Genomic DNA, 20616 nt, shown 5'->3' with positions numbered 1-20616 from the left:
GAAGATTCTAAAGATATAGAGTATTCTCTTCTTACCCCCTCCCTCCCCATCACAACGTCAATATCACAAATTTACACAACTATCCAACCTGGCCAGCTGGAGGAATAGATAGTAGTGTAAGGCGCCAAGCAAATCAAACTCTCATTCTCCATCCTTGCCGCTGAGCTGTTTATCACAGTGGAATTAAAGCGTGGCTCAGTGGAAAGAGCACGGGCTTTGGAGTCAGGGCTCATGAGTTCGAATTCCAGCTCTGCCACTTGTCGGCTGTGTGACTGTGGGCAAGTCACTTAACTTCTCTGTGCCTCAGTTCCCTCATCTGTAAAATGGGGATTAAGACCGTGAGCCCCATGTGGGACAACCTGATTCCCCTATGTCTACCCCAGCGCTTAGAACAGTGCTCGGCACATAGTAAGCGCTTAACAAATACCAACATTATTAAGTGAAGACTGATGACCTTGTATACCCCAAAGCACGGCACCTAGTAAGCGCTTAAATACTGTCATTATTATGAGAAGCAGATTGGCTCCGTGGAAAGAGCCCGGGCTTGGGAATCAGGGTATGGGTTCGAATCCCGGCTCTCCCACTTGGCAGCTGTGTGACTGGGCAAGTCACTTAACTTCTCTGTGCCTCAGTGACATCTGTAAAATGGGGATGAAGACTGTGAGCCTCCCATGGAACAGCCTGATTACCCTGCATCTGCCACAGCGCTTAGAAGAGTGCTCTGCACATAGTAAGCGCTTAACAAGTACCAACATCATTATTATTATTATTATTGATTTAAAAAAAAAAGTCTGGCCGGTCAGGACCACGCACAGCGGACAGGACCACGCACAGGGGCCAGGGGAATGCTTGAAAGTGCGCAGGCGCGGGCCGGAACGTTTGTGCGCGGGAACCGTAGTGCAGAGGGTCGCTTGTTCCGGCCGGAGTCATCTCGCGGGCGCGCAGGCGCACACCGGAAGGTCCCCGTCTGCGGCCGGGACGTCGCCCGCGGCGGCGGTGAGAGGATGGAGCTGGTGCAGGTGTTGCGGCGGGGGCTGCAGCAGGTCAGCGGCCACGGTGGGCTCCGCGGATACCTCTGGCAGCTGCTCAGGTGCGTGGCGGGGAGCGGACCGGCCGCGCAGGCCCGCCGAGCGAGGGTCACCTTGAGGGGGCGGGGCCCGGGGGAGCGCGGGGCGCGCGTGCGCGGAGCACGCGGGGCGCGCATGCGCGGAGCCTGAGCCCAGCCTGGCCGCGAAGGGGAGCGCGGGCCCGGGAGCCCGGAGGTCACCGGTTCGAATCCCGCCCCCGCCGCTTCTCGGCTGGGTGACCTTGGGCGAGGCGCTTCTCGGGGCTTCGGTCCCCGCATGGGTCACATGGGGGTTAAGGCTGGGAGCCTTCACATCGATGAGGGAGGCCTGTTTGTATTTGTTAAGCGCTTGCTCGGTGCAGAGCACTGTTCTAAGCGCTGGGGTAGATACAGGGGAATGAGGCGGTGCCACGTGGGGCTCCCAGTCTTCATCCCCATTTTACAGATGAGGTCACTGAGGCCCAGAGAAGTGAAGTGACTTAATAATGTTGGTATTTGCTAAGCGCTTACGATGTGCAGAGCACTGTTCTAAGCGCGGAGGTAGATACAGCGTAATCAGGTGGTCCCACGTGAGGCCCCCAGTCTTCATCCCCATTTTGCAGATGAGGTCACTGAGGCACAGAGAAGTGAAGGGACTTGCCCACAGGCACACAGCTGTCAAGTGGCAGAGCTGGGATTCGAACTCATGACCTCTGACTCCCAAGCCTGGGCTCTTTCCACTGAGCCACGCTAGGCCTGCCTCCCCTCCTTCGAGCCCGCTGTTCATTCCTTCAGTCGTATTTATGGAGCGCTTAGTATGTGCGGAGCACTGGACTAAGCACTTGGAAGGGACAGTTCGGCAACGGATAATGTTGGTATTTGTTAAGTGCTTATGATGTGCAGGGCACTGTTCTAGAGACAGGGTCATCTTGTGGTCCCACGTGACGGTCCCAGTCTAAATCCCAATTTTACAGATGAGGTCACTGAGGCCCAGAGAAGTGAAGTGACTTAATAATAATGTTGGTATTTGTTAAGCGCTTTCGATGTGCAGAGCACTGTTCTGAGCACTGAGGTGGATACAGGGTCATCAGCTGGTCCCACGTGAGGCTCCCAGTCTTCATCCCCATTTTGCAGATGAGGTCACTGAGGCCCAGAGGAAGTGAAGTGACTTGCCCACAGTCACACAGCTGACAAGTGGCAGAGACAGGATTCGAACCCATGACCTCTGACTCCCAAGCCCGGGCTCTTTCCACTGAGCCACGCTGCTTCTCCAACGCCGGGCAGGCATTGTCTCCATCTGTTGCTGAATTGGACTCTCCCAAGCCCTTAGTAATAATAATCTTAATGATGGTATTTGTTAAGTGCCTGCTATGTGCCAAGCACTGTTCTGAATGCTGGGGGAGATACAGGGTCATCAGGTTGTCCCACGCGGGGCTCACAGTCTTCATCCCCATTTTACAGAGGAGGGAACTGAGGCCCAGAGAAGGTAAGTGACTCGCCCAAGATCACACAGCTGACAAGCGGCAGAGTCAAGATTAGAACCCATAATAATAATAACTGTGGTGTTTGTTAAGCACTTGCTGTGTGCAAAGCACTGTTCTAAGCGCCGGGGGGGAATACAAGATCATCAGGTTGTCCCACGCGGGGCTCACAGTCTTCATCCCCATTTTACAGATGAGGTAACTGAGGCACGGAGAACCTAAGTAACTTGTCCAAAGTCACACACCTAGCAAATGGAGTCAGGATTAGAACCCATGACCTCTTACTCCCAAGCCCATGCTCTTTCCACTAAGCCACACTGCTTTCTTAGTACAGTGTTCTGCACACAGTAAACGCTCAATAAGTACCATTGAACGAATGAATGAATGTGGGACGGGGACTCTGTCCAACACGATTTGCTTGTAGCCACCCAAGCGCTTACTAGAGAAGCATTGTGGCCTAGGAGTCAGAGGACGTGGGTTCTAATCCCGCCCACGCCACTTGTCTTCTGTGTGACTGTGGGGAAGTCACTTCACTTCTCTATGCCTCAGTTCTCACCTGTAAAATGGGAATGAAGACTGTGAGGCCCTCGTGCACCTGTGGACTGGGTCTAACCTCATTATCTTGTATTGACTCCAGCACTTAGTACGGTGCGTGGTACATAGTAAGCCCTTAAAAAATGCCATAATAAAAAAATAATTGGGATGATGTTGCACCTTCATTTTGCCAAGATTTGGCTGTGTTTGGTAAATAAGTGATTCATAATTATGTAAGAATTTGTATGCCGATGCGGGTTTTTAAAATCTAGTAGTTCTTCATGAAAAAGCTTTGCTCATTATTTACTAAAATCAATATTCACTTAAAGAGATGTTTAGACAAAATAGTGAAATAGCATTCAACAGGTTTAATTTTAATAGTATTTTCAAAAAAATTCACATAGAATATTTTCTAAAAAAATTACATTCTCTTGGGAATTTACAGGGTCAATGATGTGAGGACTGGTACATTAGTGGGAGAAGACAAATATGGAAACAAGTACTATGAAGATAACAAGCAGTTTTTTGGTAAGTGAAATATTTATTATGGACACTTAAAGAGTATGACCTTTGACTCTTAAAGGGGCCTGAGAGTCAAAGGACCTTGGTTCTAGTTCTGGCCCTGCCGCTTGTCAGCTGGGTGACCGTGGACAAGTCACTTAACTTCTCTGTTCTTAAATTTCCTCATCTGCAAAATGGGAATTAAATTAGACCGTTAGCCTCATGTGGGATAGGAACTGTGTCCAGTCTCTTTGCATTTCATCTTCCCAAGTGTTTAATTCAGGTCTTTTTACAAAGTAAACATTTAACAAATACCATTATTATCATCATTGTTATTGTTATTATTATCAATAACAAATGCATCCCTAGTTTTTCAAAAATTGACATCTGTCTAATTTGTGGTTGTTCCTTAAAAATCGACTATGCCAAAACTTGTGTATTTTTTTTAAGTATGACAGCTATCTGAAGATTACTTTCCATACTTGGAAATCTGATCATTTTTGCGGACATTTTTTTCTTTAGGTATTTGTTGATTTATTTTGTTTTTTAGGGTATTTGTTAGGTGCCTACAATATGCCAGGCATTGTACTAAGCCCTGGGGTAGGTATAAGCTGATCAGGTTGGGCACTGTCCATGTCCCACATGGGATTCATATTCTTCATCTCTATTTTACAGATGTGGGAACTGAAGCACAGAGAAGTGAAGTGACTTGCCCTAATTTCCACAGCAGACAAGTGGTTGAGCCGGGATTAGAACCCAGGGTCCTTCTGACTCCCTGGCCCAGGCTCTATCGATTAGGTTACGCTCCTATATTGCTCTCCATGTGGCGCTCACAAATTTTAGTGACAGGATTTCTTATAATGCTCTCTGACATGGTGATTGTGCTCTGATTGTCTATCACCAGCTTTTTAAGCAACAAACATGTATATGCATGTGGCACATATGTGATAATACTGTCCTGCAACACTGCACACCAGTACATGGCCACTTTGCATTGATGTAACCCACCAAATACATACAAAAGAAACTCAAAAGATGTTGTTAAAGCTCCGTTGCAATGGCATTGTGAGAGCTTAAGTCTTGCAGTTGAAATTAGAGGGGCTGAAGCATCAAGACTTGGAAGTGGTAAATGAAAAGCTTTTGCTCTGGATCATTGGCAGTTCCTTAAAAATGCAGATAAAATGAGGGAATTGGGGAACACTGCTATTCCACAGCAAAATTAGGTAGAATCAGGCCTCTGATAATGGTTGATCTGGGAAATTACTTTGTATTTGGATCAAAGAGCAAACTCATTGTCAGATCCCTACCCGATGTTTTAAGCATTCTGGCTAAGGTTAGGACTTTTGCATCAGTGCTAGGGAAGGACTTGCTAGAGGGTTTTACCGTGAAGGCATTTAAGGCTAACAAAGATGGGTGTGCTAGCTGTGAGCTTCAGACTTAGCTGCGTAACCTCCTTTTAAGTGGCAAGTCATTGTGCTGTTGCCTTACACTAACACTGACAAAACTAAGAGTGGAGGAAGGGTTCACGTGATAGTAGTTGCTCAGTGGGGAAAAAAACTTCTCTTTTGGAAAGAAAAGGGTGATGCCAAGGATTGCTTGTTTCTGTTGGTGGGAGGCAGTGAAGCTGGAGCAATTTTAAGATGAAGCCATGCCTTGGTTCATTCAGTTAGTCGTCTTTGTTTGGTTGCTTATTGTGTGCAGAATGCCATGCTGAGTCTTTGGGAGAGTACAGTATAACAGCAGACAGACACATTCCTGCTCACAATGAGCACGCTATTCTGAGAAACCTGGGGCTCTCCCAAATTGTTTCAGAAAGCATCTTACATGTACTCTGGAGGGGAGGGCGTGGGGGTCGCATGTAATGTTTAAAAACTGATCGCTTATTTTTGTCCAGCCGCCAAGGCCTATTGTGTGAAAATTAACCCTGGCTCCAAGGCTCTAAAGGTCCTTGGAAGGGCACCAGACCTTTGATCAAACTGTCAAAGTAATGAATGGTAAGATGGCCCTTACCCTGACTGATTTTTGGAGGAGCTTCCATATCAGGCCTGCTAAGAGAGCCTCTCAGGTTCCTGTTTCTCCTGCCTACAGATGGTGGGAAGGTTGTATTTGTTTTGCTGTCCAAGACTATAACAGTGGGATGCAGCTGTGCTCTTGTTATATTGTTAATCAGTCAATCCATCATATTTATGGAGCACCTGCCGTGAGCAGAGCCCAGTGCTAAGGACTTAAGAGAGCATAGGAGAGTTAGCAAACATAATACTCCTAGGAGCCAGGGTCCCTGTCAGGTGCATTCTTCTTGGACTTTTCTCCAGTGCCTTCTAAAGTATTTGGCCCTTTGCAATGCTTAACGAGTGCTACAGATAACAGTAAAAATAAGAATAATGGAAACGGCTAGATTTTCTTCCTAAAAAGCAGATTCTCTCTCAAAGTGCATTGAATAACATTTCCACCCAGGGCTCAGCAATTCCATCTGCTATTTAAAGGGATGTTTTGTCATCTTTTATATTGTTCGGGGGTTTAGGATTTTTTTGCATCCTCTTTGTTTTTAAAGTTTTCACTCAGAATTGCCATTTGTTTCCATTTAGGTCGGCACAGATGGGTTATTTATACCACGGAAATGAACGGAAAGAATACCTTCTGGGATGTGGATGGAAGCATGGTGCCTCCGGAATGGTGAGTCAAGTGAACATTTGGGCAGATTTTGTTTGTGCTTTTAGTCACCAAATTTTTTATCTATGAAATATAGGTATTTGGGTAATATGTCTATATCAGACTTGAAATAGAGAAGCAGCATGGCGTAGTGGCAAGAGCATGGGCTTGGGACTCAGGGGACGTAGTTTCTAATCCCGGCTCTGCCACTTGTGTGCTGTGTGACCTTGGGTATATCACTTCACTTTTCTGTGCCTCAGTTACCTCATCTGTGAAATGGGGATTAAGACTGTGAGCCCCACGTGGGACAATCTGATTACCTTATATCTACCCCAGTGCTTAGAACAGTACTTGGCACATAGTAAGCGCTTAACAAATGCCATAATTATGTGGAAATGCTAAGACCCAGAAGCTCTGTTTTGCTAATCCTAGGATCAGGAAGAGAAGTAAGATATATACCCTTACGATAGGGGAAACAGTAGTCATCTCATAAAATACAAAGATTATGCAATCCTGAAAACCATTCAGGGTCTTTAATTTTCAATTTTTTTTAATATATTCACTCTTAATTGCCATCCTCACAATAACCTGTTCTTTGGTAAAACTTTTTTTTTTTAACCAGAGTGCTTTTTTTCTTCCTCTCTTCATCCTCTCCTTCTCTCACCCTGTGTCTTTCCTTCTCTCCTCAGTGTTTCTGTCTCATTCACATCAACTTCTCTTCCCTCCTGTTCTCCTACCCCCCGCCCCCACCCCCAGAGTCATTCTTTTGCCATCTGCCTCTCACTCTCAGCTCCCCTCCTCCTCATATTCTTTGACACCATGCTATTTTTTTCACCTGGGCTGCTTCATGTTCTGCTAATTTTGGGTTGTGCCAGGCCTCACCAAAGTTGATTTGAGATGTATCATGTTGGTCAGTAAGAGCTCAATAGATATGATTGATTGATTGGCCAAGCTGTGCTGTGTCCAGCAGGCTTCAGGCCCATCCTTTCTGTTGAGCCTTGAGCTCTTTAGTTCTCTCCGGTCTAAGTAGGCAGTGGACTTCTTTGTGGGCAGAGGTGGTCCGGTTCACCTCAGGATGGTAGAGCTTGCATGGGTAAGACCCGGTCTGCAGGTCCTGTCACTGGCTAGCTCATGGACCAGCTTGGAACAAGCCCTCTGGAAAGCTGGTTCAATCAGCAATATCGATTGCGTGTCTGCTGTGTGCAGAGCAGCCTATCACTGGGTATTCATTGGACACCTGTTGGGTGCCGAGCAATGTAGTAAGTGCTTGAAAGAGTTTAGTGTCATCAGTAGAGAACCAGGTCTTGGGGACGTCAAGGGGGTGGAAGAACGGGCCAGGGTTAAGTGGAAGAGAAAGAGAAGTTTCTCCCTGCTGACTGACGGGCTTGGCAGGGTAGAGAGAGCTTGAGCCACCTCCAGGTAACTCAGCTAGAGCAGGGAATAGGTCGGGAATTGTGGTTGGGAATAGGGTTTCCCCAGAGAGCGGAGAGGCATTTGGGGTGTGGACAGGGCAGATGGCTCACTCCTACTGGAGGGAGGGAAGCTGGGGGAGTGGGTCAGGGCGGGGCCATCCAGACCAGGGAGGACCCAGAGAATGGGGTAGAGGAAGGGACTGATGTGGAGAAGACAGACACCTGCAGATTCTGGGATCCCCGCTCTTTATTCGCATTCCCACACGGATCGACACACAGTCACAGAACCTCTCTCGAAGCCTGCACTTGGTAAGGCCACAGGCAGGCAAGGCTGGCTTGGGACGGTGGGCGAGTGAAGCACCCCCCGGGGCAAGATCAAGCGCCACCTGTTTGAACGGGGACCTGGGAGGGGAGTGCGATGGCTCAGGTTCTAGGGTTTCCCTGGGCAAGGGGTGTGATGGCTGCACGACACACGGAACGCCGAGCGTGGATGTGGCATAACCTAATGACGTTTTACAGAATGGGAGGGGCTGGCAAACGTTTCCCAGTTTAAGGGCAGTCAGACGTTTGGAGCCGGCCCTGCCGGCTGGAACCGGTCGGGACATGAACATCAGGCTGTTCAGATGCCTTCCTTCACTATTAAAATTGTTTTCTTTCTCAATTAGAAAATAGTAATGAAACTCAAGTGCCATTTGGATGCTCTATTAAAATTCTTGCCTATTTAGTAAAATTAGAAATAAATGGGACGGATGGCAGCATTTAAAAATGTCCTGCAGTTGATTTTTCAGTATATTAAAGATTGTATTCCATCTGATAATCTGATTAGTGTGAAAAGTTTTAGAAATTGGAGAAGGGGAGAGGGAAGCATATAATCTAGCTAAAGAAAGCATTTTTCTATTGTCTTCTGCCACACTGTCTCCCTTCCCTTCTCTGAGTGCACTGTAAATGATATGATGAAGTTCAGCTTCCTAATCAATTCCTATTAATAAGCTGTCAAACTCAAACAAAACCATGCTTTCTGTCATAATACAGAAATAATAGAAATAATCATTCTGGGTGGTTTGCTCCAGTTAAAATGCAAGGCGTAGTTTTAAACTTGAGAAAAGGAAACGTCATTCAGAGAAACTTAATGTGTGGTCGTAAATACTGGTAATATATGGTACTGTATATTAGGGAGTGGTTCAGTGCTCTCTTTGGTCTGACAGGCAATTTATTATAATAAAAATCCCTCACAGTAAGATTCTTGCAAGATTTTATGAAATCATCTGGATTCTGAGTCTTTGGGTAGCACAGTGTTGCAGTCTCAATGTTTCACTCAATAGCACCTGTATAGATGTTTCTCTTAATTCACATTAATCCATCTACTCTAGTCTCCCCATCTAGACTCTAAGCTAGTTGTGGGCAGGGAACGTATCTATGAACTCTGTTGAACTCTCCCAAACGTTTAGTACAGTACTACTCAGTAAACAATCAGTACATTGATTGAAGTATTACTATTTAAAGGAGAAGACTTATTAAATATTCACCAGTGGTGACTGTTTCTTGAAGGAGTTATTAAAGTCCTGACCATTATAAGAATATTGTGAACTGTATCACAGTGAAAAACCTCATTGTTTTATCTCCAAAGATACATTTTTCTCATCTTTCTACTGTGCTCATTGAAGAACATATAATACATAGTATATATGTAGTAGGATCACTCTAAGTTCTTGAGGCTGTCAGTGGAAATACCCCCTCCATAGTACTTCAGTATACCTATTACCCCATTTTACCCTAAATGTCTTTTGAAATGTCCTCTAGACTGTAAGTTCGTTGTAGACAGGGAAGGTCTCCCCACTCTGTTATATCATACTCTCCCAAGTCTTTAGTACAGTGCTCTGCACGCAGTTAAGCACTCAATAAATAACTGATCAATTGATTGATTTCAAGAAGTTTGGCAGTCTGGAGAACTCTATGGCCCAAAAATCTTTGTTACTTGTAAGTAGTTTTCTGCAATCCTTTTATAGAATTCTTGGAAAATTTTTGATTTTTTCATAGACTTTCTGTGCTTCCAGGGAGATTTCCCATTCAGCATTCAGGACCTACATGGAAATGAAGGAGCTGTTTTACTAACAATGTCATCTACCTTTTTTCAGGAAAAAAAAGGATACCACTAGATTCTTTAACTCTGTTTTCAAAATGAATCTTTATTAGTTGGCATGGCTGTAGAGAAGTATTGTTTGGCAATTATAAATTAATCCTCCCACATCCAATCATGCCAAACCTCAGTAACCTCAGTACGCTTATGTACTTTTCCGTCTGCCATTGACTTGTCTACCTGTTTTTATTTATGGTAGGAGGCCTTTATTTGATTGTAAATTTCCCCAATTTATGAAATATTTCACTTTTCTAAACCTCCGACGTTGTTTAATGACCAAGCCAAGAAATTCATTTTCCTCCACTGTGATTAAATCTTCCAGGTATTGGTGCATAACAATAAATTCTAGCTTTCTGAAACTGATCAAAACTATAAATATGTAGCTCCTTTAATCTTCACAAATACATCCCTCTCTTTCCTTAATCCCTTTTGCTGCCTTTTCTGATGTATCTTTCCCCTACTCAGTGGCTAAGATCTAAGTCTCGTATTTCCAAAACAGTAAGAAAAACTCATGTTATGGTTCAGAGTGAATTTTTAAAAACTTGAGTTACTGGTTACTTAATATGATTTTCTTTTTCCCCATCGTTACCATCAGTAACATTTTTGTGAGCATCAGTGGGGGAATTCATGACACTCTTGGGTATTTCATGTTTATAGCATCCAATTCTCTCTCTGCCCCTTCTCACTTTCTTCTAAGGATGCAGCAACCTGAAGCGCACACAGACCTAGAGAGGCGGGTGATCCACGGTTTTATGTAGCGGCAAGACAGCCCTTGGCCGCCGGGCCTAGCTAGAAGTGGGAGGTGGTCCACAGAGACTTCCGGGACCTAAAATTAGCCATGTAGTTCTCCAACGGGGGCTGGTACTGACCCAGCTCCAGACCTCTCAAGCAAAAACAGTCCCCGTGGACCGTGGAGCAGCAGCAGTCCATTAATAAATGGCGTAACTCTCTTTTTCCTTCAGGCACCGTTGGCTTCACTGTATGACCGATGACCCGCCTACAACTAAGCCCCCGACGCCTCGTAAGTTCATCTGGAAGAACCATAAATTCAATGTGAGCGCCACTCCAGAACAGTACGTACCGTATTCTACCACTCGCAAGAAGATACAAGAGTGGGTTCCACCCTCAACCCCTTACAAGTAAATGCAACTGAAAGTGAAGTCTCAACTTGTCAAATTGGGGGGCTTTCGAAAGTATATGTTTCACGTTTAAATTTAACTTGGTTAAAAGTAAAATCATTTCAGAAAACTTCAAGAGGTTGTGTTTATTTTATGAATCACAGTGGAAAACGCTAAAAAAAGGTGGTAAGCAAAGAAGTTTAAGAAATCTGCATAATTGTTAATTTTGTTATACATGGCTGAGGCCGGGGGCTCCCTGCAAAGGAGGGTAAGGGAGACGAGAGGGGCGCAGCCTGTCGAAGAGGGCAACCAGAGCAGGGCGTCGATCTGGCAGGCTTTGATTCCAGGCCTCTGCCACGGGCAGAGGGCAGCAAGGGGGTGTGCTGGACTGGGACGGGAGGGATCCCCTTTAAGCACTTGATATGCACCTCACCTTCAGCCTCACAGCACTGATGTATATATCCGTAATTTATTTTAATGTTTGTCGCCCCCTCTAGAAAGTAAGCTGCTTGTGGGCAGGGATCACATCTACAACACTTGTATTTTCCCAAACACTTACTACAGTGTTCTGCATTCAGTAAACATCACTCATCGATTGGTTGTTCAGCATATTAACACAATAGCAGCTTAAAATATAGGTGTAATTTTTCCAGATGGCTAAAAGTATGCCCAATGAATAATGGGTAGTGCAGTAATGAAAAGGTTTAATAATGTTACTAGAGGAGGTTTGCAAAACATTACTATTTCAGTAAATGAAAGCATAGCTAAGCAATAAATGCAAATAACCACTAAGCAAAATGCCCGCTGGGGAACAGTAACAGTGGGGAAGAAATGACTATATAATACGATACCTCAAAGAATAAACAGCCAACAGATTCCAGAGAGAACCGGTATCATAAATATGCTGTGCAAATAAGTACTGAAAGCATATGGGTGGTGATCTATACATTTCCAAAATGAATATGAAAACCCAGAAATATTACAAATCAACATTAGTTTTTTCAATCACAGTAAGTAGAACAATAATGCTTCATGTAGTGAAAGTCCTAATTTATTTTAAATATCTGTGATGGATCTCTGGCACAAATCAGAACTGCACATGCCCAGGTCAGTGGATGAAATGACAAATGGGAACTGCAGTGTAGCCTGCTGGAAAAAACATGGGCCCTGGAGTCAAAAGACCTGGGTTCTAATGCCGGCTTTGCCACTAGCCTACTTTGTGAGCCTGGGCAAGTTATTTAACATCCCTGTGCCTCAGCTTCCTTATCTGTAAAATGAGGATGAAATATCTACTCTTTCCTGTAGACACTGAGCCCCATGTAGAATGGGGACTGTTTTTGACCAGATTATCTTTTGTTATTGTTATTTCTGGGACTTAGTACAGTCCTTGGCACACAGAGAGCACTTAAATACCACAATTATTATTAGCAGATGAGTGAAGCCACAAAAAAACAGCTGGGATCATTTCTATTCTAATGGTATTTAAGGGTTTACTATGTGCCAGACACTGTATTAAGCACAGGGGTGGATAGAGATCAATCACACTGGACCTAGTCCCTGTCCCACATGGGGCTCACAGTCTTAATCTCCGATTTACAGATGAGGTAACTGAAGCCCAGAGAAGCCAAGTGACTTGCCAGGACACAGAGCAGACAAGTGGTGGAGCCGGGATTACAGTCCAGGTCCTTCTGATTTCCAGGTCTGTGCTCTTCCACTCCTCTCTCAGACCACACTGGAAGAGTTTCCAGTACTCTACCAGTCTTGGCTACAGTAGGGAGAGTCACGCAGAGGCCTAACCATTCCATTCCTAGCTTGGCCAGTGGCTAGCGAATGAAAGGCAATCTGCTGCAAGTCAAAACTCATCTGTGCTGGGCAACTGCGGCCTGGGAGAGAGTCGAGGGTGGAGATTGAAGTTTACTGTGTGGAAGGAGGCAATGGTAAACTACTTGCGTATGTTTACCAAGAAACTCTGGATGCACTACCAGAACGATTACAGATGGAGGGGTGGCGTTGTGAGAGATGTGTCCTTGGAGTCGCTATGGGTTGGACATGACTCGACAGCGTAAGACAAGCTCTATCCACTAGCCCATGCCAATTTGCCAATGATGGGGATGGCTCTGCTCTGCCAGCATCATATAGTGAACCTGGAATGATCAGACTCTGATCCAGAAATGTAGTTCAACCCTCTTTGCTTCAGATAGAAGTCCAGTCTCAAGCATGGACATGAATACAACAATTTCAGTCTCTTCAACCCCATGTGATCAAACCAAAGGGAAAATATTTCATAAATTATAGATGAGCACCAAATTTTCCTCCAGACTCTGGTGCCATGTGGGCTCATTTATACTTCATTAAATTTCATTTTATGATTTAATCTAAAATATTGAGTGTCACTGCCCAATGGAGAGATATTGAGAAAATGTATTTATTTCTTAGCTGTAAGGATGACCCTGGCTCCCATCTGTTACACTGTAATTCATGCTCTTTCAAAGGGTTTTTTTTTCCAACTCATTTAATTTATTCTGCAAAGCCAAAGTCCTGTAAATTTTTACTCATTTATCCTCACAAAGCTGAACTGTGTCATGGCCAACATAGAAGTTGATGTACTCTCTTGATGGTGTTTCCTTTGTGTCATATAGTGCACAGATAGCTAAACAGCACACAGGTGGGAAGGCCATTAGGGCTGACATTGTTTTGGATCAGTAGTCCATAGCTGCCCGATCCAAAAGAAATGGCAAAGAAATATTGAGGCAAATTGTCCTACAGGCTTAACTGATCACATTACTTGAAAATTGCAATCACTTAGCAAAATGTGTGACTGCAATAATCCTAAGGCCCAAAATTGCACTGAATAATGTACTCTGGAGGATAAGCACCCATTTGAATGCCTACTCTGTGCAAAACACTGTACTAGCATTCATAACATACAGCAAAAATACAGTCCCTGCCTGCCAGCTTTACACTCTAATGGAGGGAAGGCAGGCAGAGATAATGCTATTGTAAGGGGAATAATGATTGTAGTATTTGTCAGGTGCTTACTCTGTGCCAAACACTGTATTAAGCACTGGGGTAGTCACAGGATAATCAGGTCCTACATGGGACTCAATCCAAGTAGGAGGGAGAACAGGTATTGAATCCCCATTCTGCAGGGAAACGAGGCAGAGAAAAGCCCAAGGTTACACAGCCGGCAAAGATGCAGCCAGTCATTTAAAAAGTAAACAAAAAAACAGAGAAGTGAAATAAACTAATTATTTTCTGTTGTAGCAGATGTTGACAAAAAAAAATGAATTTGTGCAGACATAATAGAGACTAATAGTTGATCTCAGAAAGATAGATAAACATTAGTGCCAATCTCCCGGGCAGTGCCCTTAGATTCCCTACCATCATTGTCTAATTATTATGTAATGTAAATTCCAAAAATTTAATAGCACGGCTTCATTTTTTCTTGATGCTCACCATGAATCTAGGATTTGATAAGAAATGGGAAAAGTTCTAATTAATTACTGAGCCAGATTTCTTTTGAAAATTCTGAAGGACTGATTGGCTCAGGCGTGAGGAGTTAAAAGGGAATGGGGATGACAGATTGTGGGATTTCACGTTACACATATTTAGGAAACTAAATCAAAAAGTGTCGTTCAGATGCCTCCGTTCTGAGCATCAGGTAAGATTGCAGAATCTTCAGAGGAAACTTCATTTTCCCAATTCCTCTGGCATCTGCTTCCTTTCTCATCTCCTTTTTCACTCTCATGGTCCCAACAGGTGCCATCCCATCACCCAAGTCAGTCTCAGCCTGTCCCTCACTGGGGGGCATCTCTCTGAAACAGACATGGACTCCCCCACCACTCTGATTCCTGAAACATTGGAGGCTTCTAGAGGCTTCTGTACATCAAGGACCTAGAGAGTAGAGATGGTAGAAATGAGGCCAGAGATGTCCTCACTCCATAAAGTACTTTCACCCTACAGCAATTATGCACACCCAACAGCTCTTTCTGTAAGGTATTTTTTAAGTACTTACTATGTGTCAGTTACTGTACTAAGTGCTGGGGTAGAAACAAGCTGATCAGGTTGGGCACAGTCCATGTCCCATGTGGGGCCCACAGTCTTAACTCCCATTTTACAGATGAGGTAACTGAGGCCTAGAGAAGTTAAGTGACTAGCCCAAGGTCACACAGCAGACAAATGGCGAGGCTCGGGATTAGAATCCAGGCCCTTATGATTCCCAGGCCTAGGTTTTATCCAGTAGGCCATGCTGCTTCTCTTCTGTGTATTTATGTACATATCTTGAAATAATATGGTATAAATTTTAAATTTAGATTAATGACTGCCCCCATCTAGATAATAGAGAGTTAGAGAAGCAGGGTGGCTCAGTGGAAAGAGCATGGGCTTGGGAGTCAGAGGTCGTGGGTTCAAATCCCTGCTCTGCCACCTGTCAGCTGGGTGACTGTGGGCAAGTCACTTAGCTTCTCTGTGCCTCAGTTACCTCATCTGTAAAATGGGGATTAAGACTTTGAGCCCCACGTGGGACAACCTGATTACCCTGTATCTACCCCAGCATTTAGAACAGTGCTGTGCCCATAGTAAGCACTTAACAAATACCAACATTATTATTATGGGCAGGAAACGTGTCTATCAACTAATAATAATAATAATAATGTTGGTATTTGTTAAGCGCTTACTATGTGCCGAGCACTGTTCTAAGCGCTGGGGTAGACACAGGGGAATCAGGATGTCCCACGTGGGGCTCACAGTCTTAATCCCCATTTTACAGATGAGGTAACTGAGGCACAGAGAAGTTAAGTGACTTGCCCACAGTCACACAGCTGACAAGTGGCAGAGCTGGGATTCAAACTCATGACCTCTGACTCCAAAGCCCATGCTCTTTCCACTGAGCCACGCTGCTTCTCTAAGTCCAACTCTGTTGGACTCCCCCAAACAGTTCATAGTGAGCACACAGTAGATTCCATTGATTGATTGATTGAGCTGGCCCTTCAGTCCCAGGAGTGGTGGGGTTGGAGCAGAATGTAAACGTTCCCTAAAGCCTAAAGTAAACACTCCCTAAACATTTCTGGGTTTTCACAGAGCCAAGCAAAGAGTTATCCCAACAGGGGAAAGAGCCTTTGTGTAACTACCAAGTGATGATGATGTGAGAATTCCAGTCAGGTGTGTCACTTATAGTCTCAGCTAGTCAGATAAGTAATGACCTGCTCCTATCACTTTTCCCAGCCCAGAGCAGTCTTTCTTTTTCAAGCCTGCTAATTCTAATTCTTCCTTAGGGTTAGAGCTGAGACTAGGGCAGATTAAAACAAAAAAACCCTGGCTTCTATTGGCATGTTAGCCCAACATTATCATTTGCCATCAGTGACTCCTAGCATACTTGCCAGAACATGTCCACTAATTCTGTTGTATCGTAACTCTCCCAAGTGCTTAGTATAGTGTTCTGCACATAGTGCTCAATAAATTCCATTGATAGCTGCCCACTGTAAATAAATGAATCTAAGACTCACCACTGGCTCATTGTATGTGATACTTTCCCCTGTATCCCTCAGCAAAGCGATGGGGAAAATACAGCTTTGGCATAAAAAGATAAAGATGCAGCAAAGTCATATTTTTCCATTCCATTATATTACATTTCTAGTCTTGCTGAGTAACATGCAGCTTTTACATGGTATCTTTATATCGGAAAGTGGAAAAGGACAAAGAGGGCAGTGTAGCCTAGCCTAATTTTCTAACAAGAAGCTGTCACAAAAAGAGATTTTTTTTTTCTCTTTGAGGAAATGCATTACATTTCAAAACTGCAACATTTGCTTGTTTCGAGCTGGAGAGTTGTGAAAGTGGGACCTTAAGATCAAGGGCCAAAGAAGCTACATTTACACAGTCCTCTGATCTTTCAGCTAACATTGAAACCAGCTCATTGTATTGAACAATTGTAGAACAGCAAGTATTTTAGCATCTTTTTAAGTTTTTAACAATAAATTGAGTCTGAGATGGACCCAAGTCACTAAGCAAATCAGAATTCAGCTCAACACAAACATTAAGGCTCGTTCAGGATTGTATTTGTTGAATGAGATTAAGCTAGTCTTATTTTGTTTTGGTAAAGAACATTTAGCAAGAAATTCGAGAACATGATAACTTTTTTGGGGGTGAAAAAAAGGGTAAGGACTCTAGATGGAAAAAAAAACAAACTTTAAATTCCCCAAAGTCTCCACTTTGGCCCTTTTAACCTTTCACTTCCCATTGCCTGAATGAACAATTCTTAGCAAAAACATTTGACTGGGCTTCCCCATTGTTTGAGCTCTTACCTTTATATATTTTTTTAGCATATGTCTCTCCTACTAGATTTTAAACTCACGGAGGGCAGGGATCATGCTGACTAACTCCAAGCACATAGCACAGTGCTCTGTTTAGAGTAAGCACTCAACAATACTTTACATTAGCAGCTGTCGAGCATTTTTCAAAATGACTTAATACTTAAAATTTCACAACCTGTAGGAATTAACTATTTTGACTGGGCTAATAATCTATGATCTCTTCATGAATTTTGCCCAGTAGAATTTCTGGCTGCTATGTCCAAGCTCAGCAGTACCCAAGCCTGGCCTTGGTCATTGTTCACGTTATCAGTTGCCACCATGGCTACGCAATAAAAAACAAGCAGCAGTGCCGATATAATCCAGTCATCCAAAGAAGGCGTTTAGGAAGTGCAAGAGTCTTGCTGGTTTATTGTGAGGTAATACACCCTTCATCTTGAAGGTCAGAATAAGCTGCCTATGCAGATAATCTCATTTTCCACAAATGACCCAACCCCTACATTAATCAAAGCTAGTACAAATCATACACCATTCTGGCCCTCTGAATAAGCACCAGTTTCAGACACTGATAATGTTATATTTGATTACTTTCCTTCATTTGAGCCAGGATTTTAAGACCCCTAAAATAAAACCTGTCTTTCCCTTCCAAAACCACCCAGGGCACACATTACTGTACCTTCTTCCCATACTCACCTATTATGAGACCACTGGACCCTCCCTCCCCATCACCCATCTAGTCACATACTGGCACTTTTTCATTATCAAATCATTTGTTGAATATATTTATCAGGTCTTAATTTTCTTTTGTAATATGGACCATCCAGAATTACTAAGTGTTCAGAACAAAATGTGTCACTTCAATAACTAAATGAAAATTGAGTATTTGATGTCCATTTTCCCTGAGATATTATTTTATTATTAAATGAAGCTGCATCGTTCCATCTCAAAAATATAGAAAAATGCAAAGTACGGTGGATTAATGCAAACCTAATCATGCTGGGTTCCTCTGGGCTTTTACCAAACTCCACACTGGGCAAAAATTAGTTCACTGTAATTTGCAAAATGCTATGTTTTTATGTTGTCTTTATTCAGTAGACCTTTATTCCATAGTTCCATTTAGAGAGTACTTCTTGCTTCTCATGTCCACTTTCTAACTTTTGGTAGTCAATGTCCCAGGGACAGCTTGACTGGCAGGGGTGAGAGAATGAGTGGTGCTTTGCAAATCACTAACATCTAATCATTCTTTGTATTTAAATCCTCCTGAGGTATTTCCCCAGTAACCCCTTATTTCCACTGACAGCCTGGTCCTCTGACTCCTAGGCCAGGGCTCTTTCCACTAGGCCACACAGCTTCTCAAGAAAGGAGCAGAAGCTCTTTGAGCAGAAGCTGCGAGAGGATCACGGGATAAGGAATCAAAAGCAAAAGCAACTCCAGGTGCTGCAAAATAATGAACACAAGACAACAAAAGACACAATCCTTATGGTGCACAGTTTGATTGGGACTGTTGAGCCTCTATTGACCTTTCCAGCTACACACAAACCCATAGGTAAAGTTCACCATCATTGATATCATCTCCAAGTATAGAGAAAAAAATATGTAAATCAGTTAACCCGACATATTTACTAAGTGCTTTACTGTGTGCCGAATACTATTAAGCTCTTGGGAGACTACGATTCAGTAGTAGGTGTGTTCCCAGCCCAAAGTACTCTGACTAAACTGATCTCATTCCAGGACTTTGTTGTTTGTGCACACATAAAGTGCTCAGTAAATGCCACTGATTGATTACGATGCTAGCTTGCCATGCTTACGTTGATTTTTTTCCATATAAATATGTATCCATGCAGAATAGCTAAACCAAGAGACAACTCATAAAAGATGAGGTTTTGAGAGACCCAGGGGAAAAGACTGAAGTTTGGAACCTTACCAAGTTCGCTCAGAGTAAGTGCAGATGGGGATTCTTTGTGGAAAAAGTCATTTCATTGCTTCTTCAGCCCCTTTTGGCTTTTGAGACCATAACAGTGGCTCAAAAGGAGCTACCCACCCAAGAGTAGGGGTTTGGTCAGTCAGTCAATCGTTTTTATTGAGCACTTACTATGTGCAAGGCACTGTACTAAGCGCTTGGGAGAGTATAATATAACAGACTTATTCCTTGCCCACAGTGAACTTACAGCTGGGTGGGAGCCGGTTCTCAGTGTGCCAGAGGGAAACCTGTTTTCCATTTCTCTTTTATTGGTGACTGGCTTGCATCTAGTCAAACATCACCCAGGCCTGCACTATTTCTGAAGTTAAAGCAATGGGACTTGCAAGACACAGTGTAAATGCAAAGGATCAGAGGAGAAAGATGAACAATGACCACCGGCAGCCCAGGCTGAAATTTTAATTAATGATAAAAATCCAGTCAACGCTGCTGGTTGGGCCAGGGTGCTTAGGTGTTTACCTTCCTCTCCACAGAGCACATCCAGAATTAGCAGTTCAGTCTCAGAGAATACATCATTTATGCAGGGCATCCAGCAGACAGGTGGCAGAGTTGGGATTTAGAACCCAGGTTCTCTGACTCTCAGGCCTGTGCTCTTTCCATTAGGCCAAGCTACTTCTTATTTCCCAGTCTTTGCTCTCCAGGTATGAGTATTGCGATTTACTGAGCTCTTACTGTGTTTTTTCTCATGCCCTATTAAAAGAGGTGAACAAGTAATAATTAATAGAAACTTCTACAAATTAAATTCTATTAAGTTTCTATTAATAGAAACTTCTATTCCTACAGCAAAAAAGAATAAAAATCCCAGCTGACAGAACAAAGGAGGGAGAGTTCTTGCTCTCTCTCTCATCTTATGTGGTGTACCTGAAAGTCCTTACTTTAAAAATAGTCATTCAAGTAGGCCAGGCCCTCTCAAATAAGCGTGCTCTGAGTCTCTGAGGGAGCTAGCACATGGTTTCTAATATGATAAAGAAATGAAGGTGAGTATCTCTCATCTTTCAAAGAATGTCTCTCTATATACAACTATTGTCAGGGAGTTTAAAAGATATAGATGATCTTTAGGGCTAAATGTTTGATAGCAAAATTAATTTCAAGAAGCTGAAGGCACAAGAATTGGCAATTATGCATACAACATTGCACCTTTGCAGCTTTATATAGATTATTATATTATATATTTTATGGTATTTGTTAAGCAGTAGGTGCCAAGCACTGTACTAAGACTGGGATAGTTAAAAGCTAATCGGGTTGGATACAGTCCATGTCCCACAGGGGATTGTCAGTCTTAATCCCCATTTTACAGATGAGATAACTGAGGCTCAGAGAAGTTAAGCGGTTGCCCAGGGTCACACAGCAGCCAAATGGTAGAGCCCAGGATTAGAACCCAGATCATCTGACTCCCCAAACTTGGTTTGAAAGTTACAACCAATGTAAGGAACATCTGGCCAATGATACACAGCTT

At 43.5% G+C, this 20616-nt stretch overlaps 1 protein-coding gene across 1 annotated transcript; it reads left to right on the top strand.

Moving 5' to 3' along the window:
• Positions 1–877: 877 nt before the first annotated feature.
• On the top strand, positions 878–11013 carry NDUFA12 (NADH:ubiquinone oxidoreductase subunit A12). The gene is made up of 4 exons (XM_001511401.5): positions 878–1090; positions 3506–3588; positions 6147–6234; positions 10722–11013. Exons 1-4 carry the CDS (start codon positions 1005–1007, stop codon positions 10900–10902), a joined length of 438 nt encoding a protein of 145 aa, XP_001511451.1. The 5' UTR covers positions 878–1004; the 3' UTR covers positions 10903–11013.
• Positions 11014–20616: the final 9603 nt, after the last annotated feature.

The sequence above is a fragment of the Ornithorhynchus anatinus genome, chromosome 14 (assembly GCF_004115215.2).
Source record: "Ornithorhynchus anatinus isolate Pmale09 chromosome 14, mOrnAna1.pri.v4, whole genome shotgun sequence".
Classification (NCBI taxonomy): domain Eukaryota; kingdom Metazoa; phylum Chordata; class Mammalia; order Monotremata; family Ornithorhynchidae; genus Ornithorhynchus; species Ornithorhynchus anatinus.
The sequence above is the reverse complement of the archived record's forward strand: the minus strand, read 5'-3'. Positions and strand labels throughout refer to the sequence as shown.

Bases quoted from the DNA above. Each gene is read 5' to 3' on its own strand.
- NDUFA12 (XM_001511401.5), top strand. From the start codon at position 1,005: ATGGAGCTGGTGCAGGTGTTGCGGCGGGGGCTGCAGCAGGTCAGCGGC. The intron at 3,589-6,146 runs GTAAGTGAAATA...GTTTCCATTTAG, and splicing joins AGATAACAAGCAGTTTTTTG to GTCGGCACAGATGGGTTATT. The intron at 6,235-10,721 runs GTGAGTCAAGTG...TTTTTCCTTCAG, and splicing joins AGCATGGTGCCTCCGGAATG to GCACCGTTGGCTTCACTGTA.